Genomic DNA, 14898 nt, shown 5'->3' on the forward strand with positions numbered 1-14898 from the left:
AGTTTGATGCAGTGCTCTCGTTAAAAAATGAGCCTGAACCCAAGGCTAATGCAGTCTATCTCTCCGGAGGACGCTATCAAATGATAGATAGAAGATGTAACGCAGAAAGGTCAATGAAATGCTTTAATCCACACAGTCAGGAAGGTCTCTGTATTTAAAGTGACCACACACTGGAGTCTGTTGATGATTACACAGAATTCTCTCACATAAATGTCTATTTTGTTTCATTTAGAAAAGTATAGCTGAAAAACTTTAGGTCATAACGACATGAAAGTGCCACTTTGCTCTTTTTGTGGTTTTTGTTTTTTCCCTTTGATGTTCATATTTGTCCTTCACCGGTGTGTTTCATCGAGTTATTTCACATCGCCCTCTGACAGCGTTACTCCGCAAAAAGGGCCATTTGAATACAGTGTGAAATGTTCACGGTGATGTATTTTTCGTCCAAGGTGACACAGTAACCCTCCGCTCACCTCCTGCTTTAAGCCTCTGCCTTGTTCTTTCAGTGTCATCATCACAACCGTCCTCTACCTTTCTGACGCTCTGAGGAAAAACTTCCTCAATGACAAGTTCGACTACAAGGTAAAAGAAATGTGTCAGTATGCAGATATGTGTGTGTGTGAGGCTTGTTTGAAAATCAAAACAGCCTCTGTTCTAAAAAGGCTGCAGTGTTGGTTTATCACTTAAGCAGAGGCACATTTATAAAACAAGTTATCAATTAATTTATTTTTGCACATCGCATTTTTTACATCCAAAGCTGGCAGTGACACCGGCATGAAACAGAACTAACAGGCAGAATATAAAATTAGCCGAAAGCGGAAAAATATAAAGAGACTGAGGTCAGAAGGAAGAACACACGCTCGTTTGTTGATTTCTTTTTTGCTTCCTTAAATACTTAATATCAACATTTCCTTTCCTCAGCTCACATAATACACAATTAAATATCAAGAATCTATGGATGCTGGTGGCAACCTGTGCACTATTCTGCGTAAACTCCTCAAAATGTAACTTACAGGAGGTTGTTTTTGCTCCACATTGCTGTTTTTCCGCTGTCATTCTCAGGTGTGGGACTCGTACTTCTATCTCTCTGTAATATTCATCAACCAGCCCTGTCTTCAGCTGGAGTCCTTCTCTCCCTCCAAGAGGAAGAAGATACTGGAAAAGTAAGTGTTGTTTGTTTGCAAATGCACACACACACAAACACACACTTGGCGTTCTTCGCTGCATGTGTCGCTGCAGAGTCACATGCTTCACAAAAACAAGCCGTCCCATCCTGCTTCTGCTCTCAAAACACCCCGACACGAACTACTGAACACGCTGTTCTGTGCAGCTTCTCTCTGGGTTAGTGTGCATTTCTAACTGTGAAACATTGTCACGCAGGTACGGCGACATGAGGGTCATGATGGGCTGTGAGATCTTCAGCATGTGGCAGAATTTAGGTAACAAACGTCTCATTGCACACTGGTAACACGGACTGTTTTATTCCTGAATATGGATTATGACCCATGATAGAGGAGACTCTCTAATTTCTAACTTATTGCAACGGTTCTCCAAACGCTGTCTCTCTTCCTTTAAGGCAATAAGTACTTCTTACAGTCCAATAATAACATTCCCTAAAACATGCAATGTTTATTTATTCATGTTTATTGATTTTCTGATGCAAAAGTGGACTTCTTGAAGTCTGTGTGATGTTGCAACATCAGAGAATGTAAAGCAAAATAAACTATTTCTCCGTGCTTGAGCTGGTGGGATCTAAAAAAAAAAAAAAGTCTTTATGCCAAAGACTATTTGTCACCATGACAACCAGCTGAGTGCCCAGTCTGGCTCTGTGTGGATGCTTTTGTTCTGAGCCTGTGATGGATCAGTGCAATTTAGCTTTTTTTTATATACATTTCTGCTGTTTTTTATGTGCGTTTAAGTGTGCACGATTTGAAGTGTACTTTGAAGTCGCTTAGTTTTTATTTTGTTTGATGTTAATATGTATGCAGAGACTGTCGGCATTAAAATATATGCGCCGCGATTATTTTATTTATGTAAAAGCTGCACTTCAACCTAATTAGAGAAATCCGTGCGGCGCACTTCAACCGGATTACGAGAGCAGCTTTCATTGAGGCAAAAGTTTTCAGAGGTTGCTCCTTAGAGTTGGCCAGATTGCTTTTGCCGTAAACAATACACCGTGTCCGGAGCTAAAGTGAAAGCCCGACCTCCGTGTTGACCTCGATCTCTCCTCCAGGGGAACACAAGCTGAACTTCATCCCAGCAATGATTGGGCCGTTCCTGGAGGTGACGCTGGTGCCTCAACCTGATCTGAGGAATGTCATGATCCCCATCTTCCATGACATGATGGACTGGGAGCAGAGACGCAGTGGCAATTTCAAACAGGTATGATGCCGCTGTAAATGCAGAAATAGATTCCTTGTATTTAATCAAATGAGCCATATTGGTATCAGTGGTTTTCCTTCATACTAATTAATTGAACTTGTTTGATTTTGAGTGTTTCTGTCACAAGCATTAATTAATTTTAATACAGATTGAAGTGTTTATCAGCTGAGCTACTAAGCTTCTTAGTTTGGGCAAGAATTAATCCACAGCTACAGGAATGTTAACCGGCAACGTGTATCCAGCTACAGAGTGTGTTAATTTGATCAGAGCATCAGAAGCTGTTCCACATAATCTCAATTTCAGCTTTTTTGAAGTCCAGAACAAACGTATCAAATGTAAAGTTGTGTTGCTGTGCATTTAAACCTCTGAACCTCCAGCAGCTTTTGACTCCTGTCACGTTTTTACTCGCTGTGGGCTCTTTTTTGTTTATTTATTTATTTATTTTTAATTGCAATCTAGTTGTTGACCTCTCTGAGAACAGCACAGCAATTTAAAAAAAAAAAAAAAGACAGTCTAGTGCAAATGTTTATTTTGACAGATTTTCAAATGAGACATGCAAGAAGTTTCATCTTGTCTTTTCTTATGTAGAATAAAGTGATTTAGATAAAATATCATGATTTTAAGCAGAGATTTATTTACATTTTCCTTTGGAACTGTCACAGAACCAAAGTTAAAAAAAATCAGTCGGTCTTTGATTGACTGCTCCTGACTCTGATAATAATAGAAGATAGAATTTTGCCAGTGCTTGTTTTGTTTTCTTTGAAGAGGAAAGATGACTTTTAACCACTGATCCTGTTTCATTCGTCTGTTAAACTTTTAACATCTTGTAAATTAGGTTATGACAGTTAATGGTGAACCACAAAAAAAGTACAATAACACATTCAAAGATTGTGTTTGCATGTGCGCCAGTATCCTCAATCAGGTTTTGATCGTACTTGGAATATGATGGTTACCTGGAGCACCAAGAAATCAGATTCATATTCTTATATGATGGTAAATACTAACATCCTGGTTGCTGATTACTGGTTTCTATTTGCGCACAAACTGCCAATTTAACGTGGCATTCCTGTAGATTAGTCGACTGTCAGCGCCATCGTATCTTCTCCTCATGAGGCCAGTTGCAAACTGCAAACGAGGGATGAAGATACTCAGCTGTGACCGGTGGGTTAGAGTTGTCATGATGGAGTTCAGTGACCCCAAATGAAAAAGAAAAATCTATAAGACTTCCTCCATGTGACACAGTTGATTGGTTCATGAGACCAGAGGAAACAACACTACAAGCACCAGTTATGTTTTCCATTAGAGGGACCAGAGTGTTGGTTTAGTATTTTTTCAGCCCGAAACTAAAATAAGTTGAATTTTTGATCCTGGTTTGTACAGAAGTAATCTGGTTTCACAATCTGGTGTAAGTTCTCATCGGCATACAGTGTTTCAATGCACAACCACAAATACAGAATGCTTCAAAAACCCAGTCATGAATTCACGATCAAATCACAGCATTGTCAGAGAAAATTGCCTTTTTTTTTCTCTTTTCAGCGTGACTGACAGACCTCTTAAGGTTTAAGCTCTCGACCGTATGTGCTGCTCTTTCTCCCTGTATTTTTATCAAAATTGTTTGAGCTTTAAGTGCTTTTTCCCTCTCAGGTGGAGGCCAAGCTGATTGACAAGCTGGACAGCCTGATGTCTGAGGGCAAAGGAGACGAGACGTACAGGGAGCTCTTCAACAGCATGTGAGTTAAGGGAAGAATCAGAGGACACAAAGACGCGCAAGCGCGTGGGTCCATGTTTGTACAATACGATACGACATACTTTATTACTTCACAGCCGCCTCGGTAGCAAATCGCAACCTTAAATAACACATACTGCACATTACAGCACACAGCTAGTGCGAAACAAGTGATAAATCCACTGCAGAGCCCACACAGCCTCTATTTACCTACATTTTTCTGCAAGATTCCCCACCTTCCCCCTTCAAAAAAATGAATGCAGTCAGGTCTCGCGGGTAGGTTAAACAACCTAACTAATAAAGCCACTTAAAGTAAACAGTGAATTCACAACAAAGCCCTTCGTGGACCGAGGCCAGCTCAGGACACTTCCAGCGAAAGACAAAATAGCTGTTTATCGAGTCTAATGACCTAAATGATGCGACCCGCACAAGGCTCCATCGGGTAAATGTCTGTGTGGGCTGCAATTTGCAGGTCGTTTGCCTGAGTCAATGCCGGTTTTTATCTGCGAGCGGATGTGTTTAAGTATTCCGCGTTTGGAAATTAGCTTTTAACCCTGAAAACCGCCGAGCACAGATAACAGCATTGTGATTCAGATAAGGCCTCCTTCGCCTCAATAACGAACCGGCAAATGCGTCGGGGTTGCTTTCGGAAATAAGAAAAGTGGTTTTTGAAATTGAAAGTTTCACCTCTACTTTCAATTTCGCAAACTTGTCATTAGAAACAGGGGTTGCTCTGTGTTTGAAATTGTTTCTATCAAGTGGATTGATTTTGAAAAAAACAAAAAAAAACAAAACAAGGTAAGTGATGAGTATTCAGTCACCTTCATGTTCACTCACACCTCCTCTGCGGCCGGTTCTTGTTCATTTCGTCCTTGTGCTCCTGCATGCTTCGTGTTCGCACATGTGTGTGTGCTCCTTGCTTCTTTTGTGCCCGTTTTTGTCGCCCTTCACTGTAGCCTACTAATAATTGGACTTTAAATAAAACACTACATTTCAACTTACTGTCAAAGAACATTGTTGCATTAAAAGATTCACATACGCGCTGTATGTCTCCTCTACTATCACATAGATGTGAATCAGTGTTAAGTATTTTCTGAATATGCATCTGCTTTAATTGTCCCTTCTGTCTTTCATAGTTAATCATTCTTTCCTGCCATTTTTATATGTGCAACATTACAGAATATAGCGTTACATCGCTGCATATTATTAAAGCTTTATCTACAGTATGTTGTGCAATACAATGTAATTATGCATTAGAGATAATTATTATTATTATTAATGTAGACTATATGCTGTTTACTGCAATTTAATTTGTCTATGATTTCAGCTGACTTTAATTTCTTCCTTAATTTATTGTTCTGTTTTGCCTCCTTCTAACTCCACTAACCCCTTAAACTAACCCGTGTGAGTGTGTGCTGATATTAATCATATTAATATTAATTTATTCCGCCTATGCTTCCCGCCTGGAGTAGAATTCCTCTGTTTGGTCCGTACCCTAGGTAAGATGCTCTCCTCTTTGTTCTCTCAGTGTCGTCTGTGTGAGGGGAACGGGGATTATTTCAGCCAAAAATATAAAAAAAACAACAACTATCATATGTTTGTCCTCTTTACCATCCAGCTGAGATAAGCAATCAATCCTAAAAATCTATTAAGGTGGCAAAACAGTGAATCAGTTATTGTGAGTTTCCTTTTTTTTTTTCTTTCTTGAAGCCACCTTTACTTGAACTCCCACAGGCAGGCCAACAAGCATAGGTGACACCGGTGTGACTGATTTCCTCTTTGCTTTGCCTCCTTTCCTTTCTTAGCAATTTCCTCCATCGCTGTTCCCCTTCCCATTTCCTCTCTTTTACCTCTTGTCTCCTTCGGTCTTTACATCTCTCTGTCTTGTTCTGTCTCCCTTCGTTTGTCCTTCAGCCTGCTGAAGAAGATTGAGAGGGAGACCTGGAGGGAGAGCGGCATCTCTCTGATCGCTACCGTCACTCGCCTAATGGAGAGGCTGCTGGACTATAGGTGAGAGTTCACACACATATGCTCTCCGAAACACTCACTCACGACTTCTTTTTAACCCTTTTAAGTCATGCATGTTTTAACTTTGTGCTTCTACTACAGGGATTGTATGAAGTTGGGAGAAGTGGACGGCAAAAAGATTGGATGTACTGTCAGTCTGCTGGTGAGGAGCAGTTACTTCCTGTGTCTGGTTCAGATTCCTTAATGTATCTCAGCTTTTGGCTTGTGTAAAGGATTTTAGAAAGCAAACTGTTCAACAGAATTACCGACTTGTGCATCCTGTTGACGAGATTAGAACACGTTTACCTTTTCATCTGCTTTTTACAATTTTTTTGTCAGTTGAAATGTATGAGTTTTGATGAGATGATCAATACCTCTCTCACATCTGTCCTATTAATTATAAAGCTGTAGCTAGCAGCCAGCTAGCTTAGCATAAAGACTAGAATTAGGTACAGTTCTAACCTGGCCTTGTCCAAATGTCAAATAGATTTTTTTTTTAAAAACACCTCGAAATTCCAACAATTAGTAGGTTACACACATATTAAACATTTTGAAACTTTATGCTAAGCTAAGCTAACCTAGTCCTGGATGTAGCTGTATGTAGAACACACAGGTATGTGAGTGCTACAGATGTTTTCCAATAACTTTAAGGCATAAAAAGGAAATAAGTGTGTTGCCCAAAGTCTAAAACTATTCATTCAATGTTTGCATTAAGTTAAAGACTGTCTGTCAAAGTCAAAGCATTACATTCTATTAAATATTTTATCCGTCTTCATTTGTACTAATGACAAGAAAATCCGACGGCCCTCACAAATCATTTATATACGTCAATATTTCTCAATGTAGACAGCTATACCGAGAGATTTACACTTTTTAGATTAAAAAAATAAAGAAATTGACAGCAGTACATTGTAAAAGATAAACAGTTTGAGGAACACTTTTATCATCTGCTGCTACTACAAACCCTGTGAAGTTTTATTTATATACAACAGATACAATAGCGAGTGAATATCTTCTGTTCAGCCTATGTTTTACCTAAATGCTGCTTCATATACTTGTGTATTTTGAATTCTCTCTGATCAGCAGAATGAACATATAAGGGATTCTTTATGTAACTGCGACCATCTGCAGGAGCACCTGGGTGTGTAGGCAGATGGATCAAAAAGTCCCTGCAAATCGGCATCTGAAAAATACTGTTGCACTTTTAGCCCAGAACAGTCTGTCACTTCTAGATTTTGTGCTCATTTACATCTCTAAACTCACTCTCACCCCTGTTTACCTCTCTCTCTCTCTCTCTCTCTCTCTCTCTCTCTCTCTCTCTCATTTTATAAATTAATTTTGTTGTCCTCAAACCTCACCCAACCACCCACTCCTCCCGCCAGAACTTCTACAAAACTGAGCTGAACAAAGAGGAAATGTACATCCGCTACATCCACAAACTGTACGACCTGCACTTGAAGGCTCAAAACTACACAGGTACGCCTGAAGGAATGACCTTGACATTACAGTATGTGAGCGTTTGCATGCGTGGGCGATACATTGCTGCATGCTGCGTACATGTATTCTGAATGTATTGTGTTCTAGACTGTTCCAATGAGTCATATGTGCTATTTGAGAGACTGAATCCTTCGTGTTGTTCCCAAAAAAAGGCATAAACTGCTGCTTTTAGCTGACTTTGCTCTCTTGTGTGGGTTTGTGTGTGTGTCACAGAGGCGTCCTACACCCTGCTGCTGTATGACGAGTTACTGGAATGGTCGGACAGGCCGCTCAGAGAGTTCCTCAACTACCCCATGCAAAGCGAATGGCAGAGAAAAGAGTATTTGCATCTCACTATCGTCCAAAACTTCGACAGGGGGAAGGTAAGCTGGAACAAGTTTTTCCTCACTTTCTTCCTTCCTTCCGCTACCTTTGCATTTCATTGTTGTTAAACAGAAACAGAAATACCTCTCTCCTCTACACTGGGCCAAAATAAATCAGATCAGCTCTCTTTTTAGTGATTCCAACTGGGAGAAACTGTACATATGAGCCCAAATCCCAGCAGGACGAGTGGCTTCTTAACACTGAATGTACTGTACCAGTGAGACGGAACAGCGTGTTCATTTTTATTGAGAATATATTTTGCCAAACACCCAGCAGCATGTCAGCTACTCATGCATATTCTATTACATACCTGCCAATGAAAAACGAAGCATATTATTAACACATCATGTAGAGTAAATACATTTTAAAGAGATCAGCTGAAATGCACCAGGACGGTGGAAGGTGGGAGAACTTGCAGATTGTTTGACATCATCCGCATGAAATGAAACCCCCCTCCTTTAGAGGAAGGCTGGAAGCTGTATAGAGTTAATTTCTACCTGTCATGAACTGTGACAGCAGCTCGAGGCGTCAGCACCTCCTCGGTTTAATCAGACGGATTGCTCGTGGCTGTAATTACAGCGGGATCCATATTGTCCCACAATATTCTGCACCATTCCTCTAAGAAATATTGCAGGGGGATGATGACGCCAAAACTGGCAGGTGAAGCGTGACGTGCATTGATGCCGCTTCCCTCAGCGGCGAATCAGCAAGTGAGACTGGCAGCTTAAACAGCTGATTCAGAATGCAGCGTCATTTGGGAGAAAAACTTCCCCGACTGGGCTTTGTTTTTCTTTCTCATGAATTACGTTCCATTTTCCTCCCACTGCTCTTTTCTTCCAATTTTATCTCTTTATCCTAACTACCCTTGCCATTGTTCTGCACTCTCAGGGGAAAGTGGCATTATGGAAAACCTACAAAATTGCACTCACTCAAAAAAAAAGAAGAAGAGCTTTACCATTCCTTGATGAAATAACATAGCTCTGCGGAATCGTTAAAACTGCTCCCCTCGTTACTCATAGTCCAATTTTCCTTCTCATTCACGAGCTATGCCATCTGCCAGCGCTGCCGCACGGGGATTAGAAGGCAGCAGGAAAGGAAAGCTTTTCATTTAATTAGCAAGATGGTTGGGTGTTGCATGCACCTACGTGAAGAGGCTGGATTCGACTCCTGAGATTGTCGACTCGCCAGTGCCATCCAGTGGAGCACGGCGGCTCAGCAGCGCCACTGCAGAGCAAGTGACTCAGTTTTATGGCGGTTTCTGCCCAGCCAATTCCCCATAATGGTGTTTTGAGACGGGACACAGTGAACTTGGTGGTGAATAAGTGGCTGTTTTTGTGTGTGTGTGTGTGTGTGTGTGTGTCCTCAGTGTTGGGAGAATGGCATCATCCTTTGCAGGGAACTTGCCGACCAGTATGAGTCCTACTACGACTACAGGAACTTGAGCAAAATGAGGGTAAGTTGTGCCCATTGTCAATGGATTAATAGGACTGTTTGTTAAAGTCTTGCTTTCACCATCAACTCATTCAGGAAACTAGCTGAAAAAAACTATTTTATTCTATTGTGCTTAAACATATCTATGCTTTTGTTGATGCACAATCCACCACATGGTTTATTTTCACCACTTTTCTTGATTTTCATTGCCAGATGATGGAAGCTTCTCTCTATGACAAGATCATGGACCAGCAAAGACTAGAACCGGAATTCTTCAGAGTTGGTTTCTATGGGAAGAAGTTTCCTTTCTTCTTACGGGTAAAAAAAAAATCTCCATATTTTTCTGTCTCTTGAATAGCGAGTTGAAGCGAGTAATGCTTTTACCCTCTTCAACAAAGAAAGAGACCTGCAGGAAGAATTAACTTTTCTTATGTAAGACTCCTCCAGTGTAAGGTGACATTCAGCAACTCTTGTTCGGTGCCATTTAATGATGTAACAGGCCCTGTCCTTGGTGGAGTTTGCAGATCGGGCTGCAGTCACAGCCCACGACCACTAGATGTCAAGCTAACCCCGCGCTGTCTCTCCCCTTCCCACCACTGCAGAATAAGGAGTTTGTGTGCCGCGGCCATGACTACGAGAGGCTGGAGGCTTTCCAGCAGCGGATGCTCAACGAGTTCCCCCACGCCATCGCCATGCAGCACGTCAACCAGCCCGACCAGACCATATACCAGGCAGACGCACAGTGTATCCTTGACTGTAGGGAGAGGCACATGCAAAATTCATCCACACAAGCCCGGACACATGTGCGCGCATGCTGAGCAGACAGTCAAACGTGTGGAAATGTACACAAACTGAACGCACAGTAAGCATGCATATGTACGCATATGCACAAGAACTTACGCACACAGCATGCGTTGTGTATCCCTGCACTCTAATGAGGCTATCACACACTGTGCCTCGCTTCTTCTTGCAGCCTTTTTTTTCTTTTTTTATTATCAAAGGCCCATTCACAGGAGTCCACGCAAACATCCTGCGCTGCAAATTGTGTACAGTGTACAGAAAGTCATACAAATAGCGATCAAACACGCCACGGTTTTGCATGCGTTTAAAAACAACGCCGAAGGGCCAATGTCTCACTGGGCGCAATTAGTTTTCAACATTCTAGGTACGCTACCTTCTGATATGCGCTGAGTTTTGGAACAATATGCAGTCTGACAGAAAAACAGCAGATGCTACTTGGGATTATTCATTTACAGTTACAGCTCATATTCTCCCAATTAAGGTGCTGGAAATTAAACATCACTCAAAGATGCTTTCTTTGAAGTAAATAGTTATTTCATTATAATAAATATGACTTTAAATGTTGTCACTCTGTTAACCGTCTGAACCCCGAGAGTCTTAGCCAGGTTTGAAAGGCATGTTGTCTTTAAATATTGCCAAAATTAGATGGTTTATCAGTGACAGAAATTATTTAAAAACAGAAAAAATTGCCAGATTTTCATCTTTTTGACGTTCTTTGTACTACTCATCTGTGACACATTGTTCCTTTGGGAAAATTACCCCAATCCGTGCCTGAAGTCGACCTATTGTTTGCTCTTTTTAGATTCTGTAAAAAATTCTGCTCCCCTTGCTGCAACCATTAATCCTCTGGTGCCTTAGCTGTGACCACATTAAAAAAACAAACTGCCAAACTGGGTTGAACTGCAGGCTGTGTTTCCACAAAGCAGGCAGGAGACAAACAAATTAAAAATCTAAGTAGTAAAATAAGTCACCATTTTTTTCCATTATTAAAACACATGTAAATAAATACATTTACATGTAAGTAATCAAAGAAATTTGACTTTTTTTTCTCCTTATTTTGATTGACATATAGTTGTGACTCGATAATCCGACACTAAATGTAAAACCTTCTTTTATGTCAGATAGCAAGGCTGTCGGATTATCAAGACAGAGGTCGAGATACAAGGAGGGCTTGATGCTTTAATTATTGTTTATAGTTGTTATAATAACTAGTAGGGCTGGTCCGAACAGCACTTTACGGTCTCTGGATATTCAGGCCCAGGTCGTATGAAGTTCAGTCAGCAGATTGTATGCAAGTCGTATTTAATTGGAAATGTGAACGAACTCGCAAAAAGATCGGATTTCACAAAAAAATCCAAATTAAGCATTAAGTCCTGTAGTCTGAATGTCGCCAATCTGTCGGATTGTTAAATCAGAAAATACGCCGTTACCCCTATTTGTGACATAAAGCATTATGTCGGAGTCAGAATCCAAGGCTGTCGGTATGTTAAGGCTATTTTTCATGGGTTCCGTTCGTTTTCCCTAAAAACCTGTCGGATAGCAAGGTTTTCGGATTGTTAAGGGTCTGATTATCGAATCACGACTGTAGCTTGTAGCACAAAAGACATTTTCGAGTTCCCTCTGCTTCTAGCTGTTTTCCATGGAGGTGCAGGAGTTTTTATTGCAGTGACAAATGAGCCCATAATGGGTAAAAATGTGACCTAAGGTTAGGGTTCAGAGGATTATTAACACCATAACTCACAAAACCTTTCTAATTTTTTGCCACCTTACTAACACAACTAAATTATTCATCGCTGGATACGAGCTCATTGAACAGCAAATACCTAAACGGACCACCTATTGTGAGATATCGAAGTAAAACCTGAACCACCAGGACTCTCAGTCAAATAACGGTTCGCATACTTTGCTTTTTTTTTTTTGCATACGGAACACAAACCTGCACCTTTACTGTACATAAATCGCATCAAGAAGCTCTCTTCATTTCCATGCAGCGTTCAAGCTCATTCGCACAATGTGGGCCTTTTTAATTATTCACACCGATGTATGGGACAACTGTTGGCCTACATAGAAGAGGAAAGAAAAAAAAAAAGAAAAGGCAAACACAGTGACGCAGGTTTGGGGCTTGAGAGACACGTTTAAGTTGTTATAAAAGGTTTCGCGTGCGTGCGATTATGCCTGCGCGTGCAAAACGACACCAATCGTCTGCATAAATTAACGCACTGCTGTGTTCTTCTCACATCGTGCCAATCAATGGAGTCGCTCTCAGACTGCTCACCCATCTGTATATCCTTGTCACAAACACTCATGCATATGAATTCATGTGTGTTCGCCGTTCTGTCGCTGATAAAGTTGCTCGTCACCGCGGGGTTCCTCATAATGAAGGTGAGTAGAGAGAGAGACATCGAATCGCTTCCTGCTCTTCTGTCTTCCTCCACTGCTCACGCTGACAAGGCTTTTCTCTTTTTTTTTTGCCCCTACATACAAGCTTGAAGTAAAACTTGACAAGTCCTTTTTTTTTTTTCTTTAGTGGTTGTTTTGCTGTGTTGTTCCACTAAGTCTTCTTTTGTGGTCTGAGTGCAGCGATGCAACCTTGTGGGAGTTTTTCTATAAGAGTATCAAGATGCAGGTCAAACCATTTGAAAGATAATATTCTTAGTTATGCTGATTTTTGTTACCATTTGTTTTCTTGAGGTTTGGTTTTCTGTGGCTCCAGTCTCGGTGTTGTGTTGTTTGTTTCCCCCCCATGCAGGATATTGTTTTTTTGTGGGATTTAAACAAGTGTGTGGTTGTTAAAGGGTATTAGAGGAGACATGTGCTGTACCTAAAGTGCACACACACTTGACTGTGTTGTTAAACCCCCGGCTCGTGTGTGTGTCCTTGTTACCAACACATCTCCACGTTTCCATTTTCTTTCAGGTCAACGAGAAAGCGTTGTCCGTTTCAGCCTTATCCCTTGTCGCTCTCTTGCACTTTCCTTAACTTCCGGCGCTTTCAGACCTGCAGATCTACGCCGTAACCCCCATCCCAGAGAGCCAGGACGTGCTGCAGAGAGACGGAGTGCCCGACAACATCAAAAGCTTCTACAAGTTTAATCACATCTGGAGGTTCAGATACGACCGACCTTTTCACAAGGGCACCAAAGACAAGGAGAACGAGTTCAAGGTACAGGAAAGAAAACACGCTCGCCGCACACCGAGGCTGCTTGTTGTCATCTGCTGATTGGTCAATTTGAGTTGTGAAAATAGGAAACGCACTTATAGCCTATGACTCCGTGTGGATTAACTGCAAACTGTCATGTGCCATGAAAGTTTTTTATGCATATTTCAGAAGTTAAAATAATACATTCATGGACATTAACATTATTCACCCAAGACTGATGTGAAACAGATTCATTTGCTTCTTTTCTTTACTCGTTCATCCATCACGATCTGTAGGTACTGATAGTTTAAACCAGGTGTTGGTCTGTGTATAGTGCATGTTTTATTCATTATGACTCAGTTATTATGCACAGAAACACGAGTCTCACTCAAATGGAGTCTTTACAGCCTGATTTGGCAGCACGCGTCCACACTCAAAACACATACGCAGCAACCAAGCGCACAGTCGCTGATATTATTCTCCTAAATATTCAGTTTCAATACACACACACACACACACACACACACACGCTTCATGCAGTCTTCTCATCTCGGTTCCATCAAGGCTATTTGGCTAAATTTAATCACGATATTGCATTTCCATCAGGCCTGGATATCTGTGGCCCTCAGGTGGGAATAATACGTGCGATACACTTTTGAGTGTGCAGCAACCGGAGTGTACCGGTAATAAAGTGGTAAAGAGAGCTGTTACCAAAATTCAACAAAGTTTGTACCTGCAGGGGGAAAAAAAAAAAGTAGTTAGCAGAAAGGTCAGCACTTTTATTTATGTCAGATTTTGCTTTCAACTTCTTATTCTTAAACTGTAATACATGTTTTATTTTTTTTATTATTTTTATTTTTTTGAAAAGGTGCTGTGGTGGGCTTCTTGGCCTTAAAAAGCATGAAATCAATAAAGGGCAGCTGGATTGTGTAGTGAGTCGGAAGTACCTTCTTCAACCTGAGGACACTGGATCGATACTGCATCAGCAAGGCACCGGGTTCCAAACTAAAAAAAAAAAAACTTAAAATAAATTAAGCTGTACTGTATGAGCACCTTGAAAAGTCCTTGAAAATCAAAACTGGGGGAAAAAACATAGCCTAAGCAAAAGAAAAACAGAGATCGGTTGCTAAGCTAATTAGCATTTTCCAATACTTTAGTGACACTGCTAATGAAATTGCCTCCATCTTTAGCCGTGTTTAGTTTAGCCTTGATTAGCATGCTGACACATAAACCCTCTAAACCCGTAAAGCCACCAGTAGGATTGAAAGTTTTCTTTTTAAAGAATCACCAAAATGGCACAATTTCTCAGAGACAGAAATTGTAAAAGCAGAAAGAATTGTGAGATTTTTAACTCTCCGACCGTCCTTGAGCTGCTTATCTTTGATGTGTCATTCTGCTGGAAAACAAATCTAAGAGTGCTTCTGAACAATTACTACATCGTTATGCACGTCTTATTTAAAAAACTGCCAAAAATAAACCGGTTTTTTTTTTCCCTGTAAAAAACAAAATGTTCTGCGCTCCTCTGTGCAACGGTGAAGCCATTCATGAGTCAGCTG

The 14898-nt window shown here is 40.9% G+C and overlaps 1 protein-coding gene across 2 annotated transcripts in view; it reads left to right on the plus strand.

Moving 5' to 3' along the window:
- dock4b (dedicator of cytokinesis 4b) overlaps positions 1 to 14898 on the plus strand; it is a 132418-nt gene that overhangs the window by 97281 nt on the left and 20239 nt on the right. For both annotated transcript variants that reach the window (XM_008296880.1, XM_008296881.1), the window contains exons 28-40: positions 504 to 579; positions 1060 to 1160; positions 1378 to 1436; positions 2231 to 2379; positions 4024 to 4109; positions 6020 to 6115; positions 6215 to 6275; positions 7495 to 7588; positions 7823 to 7971; positions 9339 to 9425; positions 9617 to 9721; positions 10006 to 10147; positions 13200 to 13366. In XM_008296880.1, the coding sequence (XP_008295102.1) occupies positions 504 to 579; positions 1060 to 1160; positions 1378 to 1436; positions 2231 to 2379; positions 4024 to 4109; positions 6020 to 6115; positions 6215 to 6275; positions 7495 to 7588; positions 7823 to 7971; positions 9339 to 9425; positions 9617 to 9721; positions 10006 to 10147; positions 13200 to 13366 (1372 nt within the window). The remainder of the gene's footprint in view (positions 1 to 503; positions 580 to 1059; positions 1161 to 1377; positions 1437 to 2230; positions 2380 to 4023; positions 4110 to 6019; positions 6116 to 6214; positions 6276 to 7494; positions 7589 to 7822; positions 7972 to 9338; positions 9426 to 9616; positions 9722 to 10005; positions 10148 to 13199; positions 13367 to 14898) is intronic.

Source organism: Stegastes partitus, unplaced genomic scaffold (genome assembly GCF_000690725.1).
Source record: "Stegastes partitus isolate 25-593 unplaced genomic scaffold, Stegastes_partitus-1.0.2 Scaffold1160, whole genome shotgun sequence".
NCBI lineage: Eukaryota > Metazoa > Chordata > Actinopteri > Pomacentridae > Stegastes > Stegastes partitus.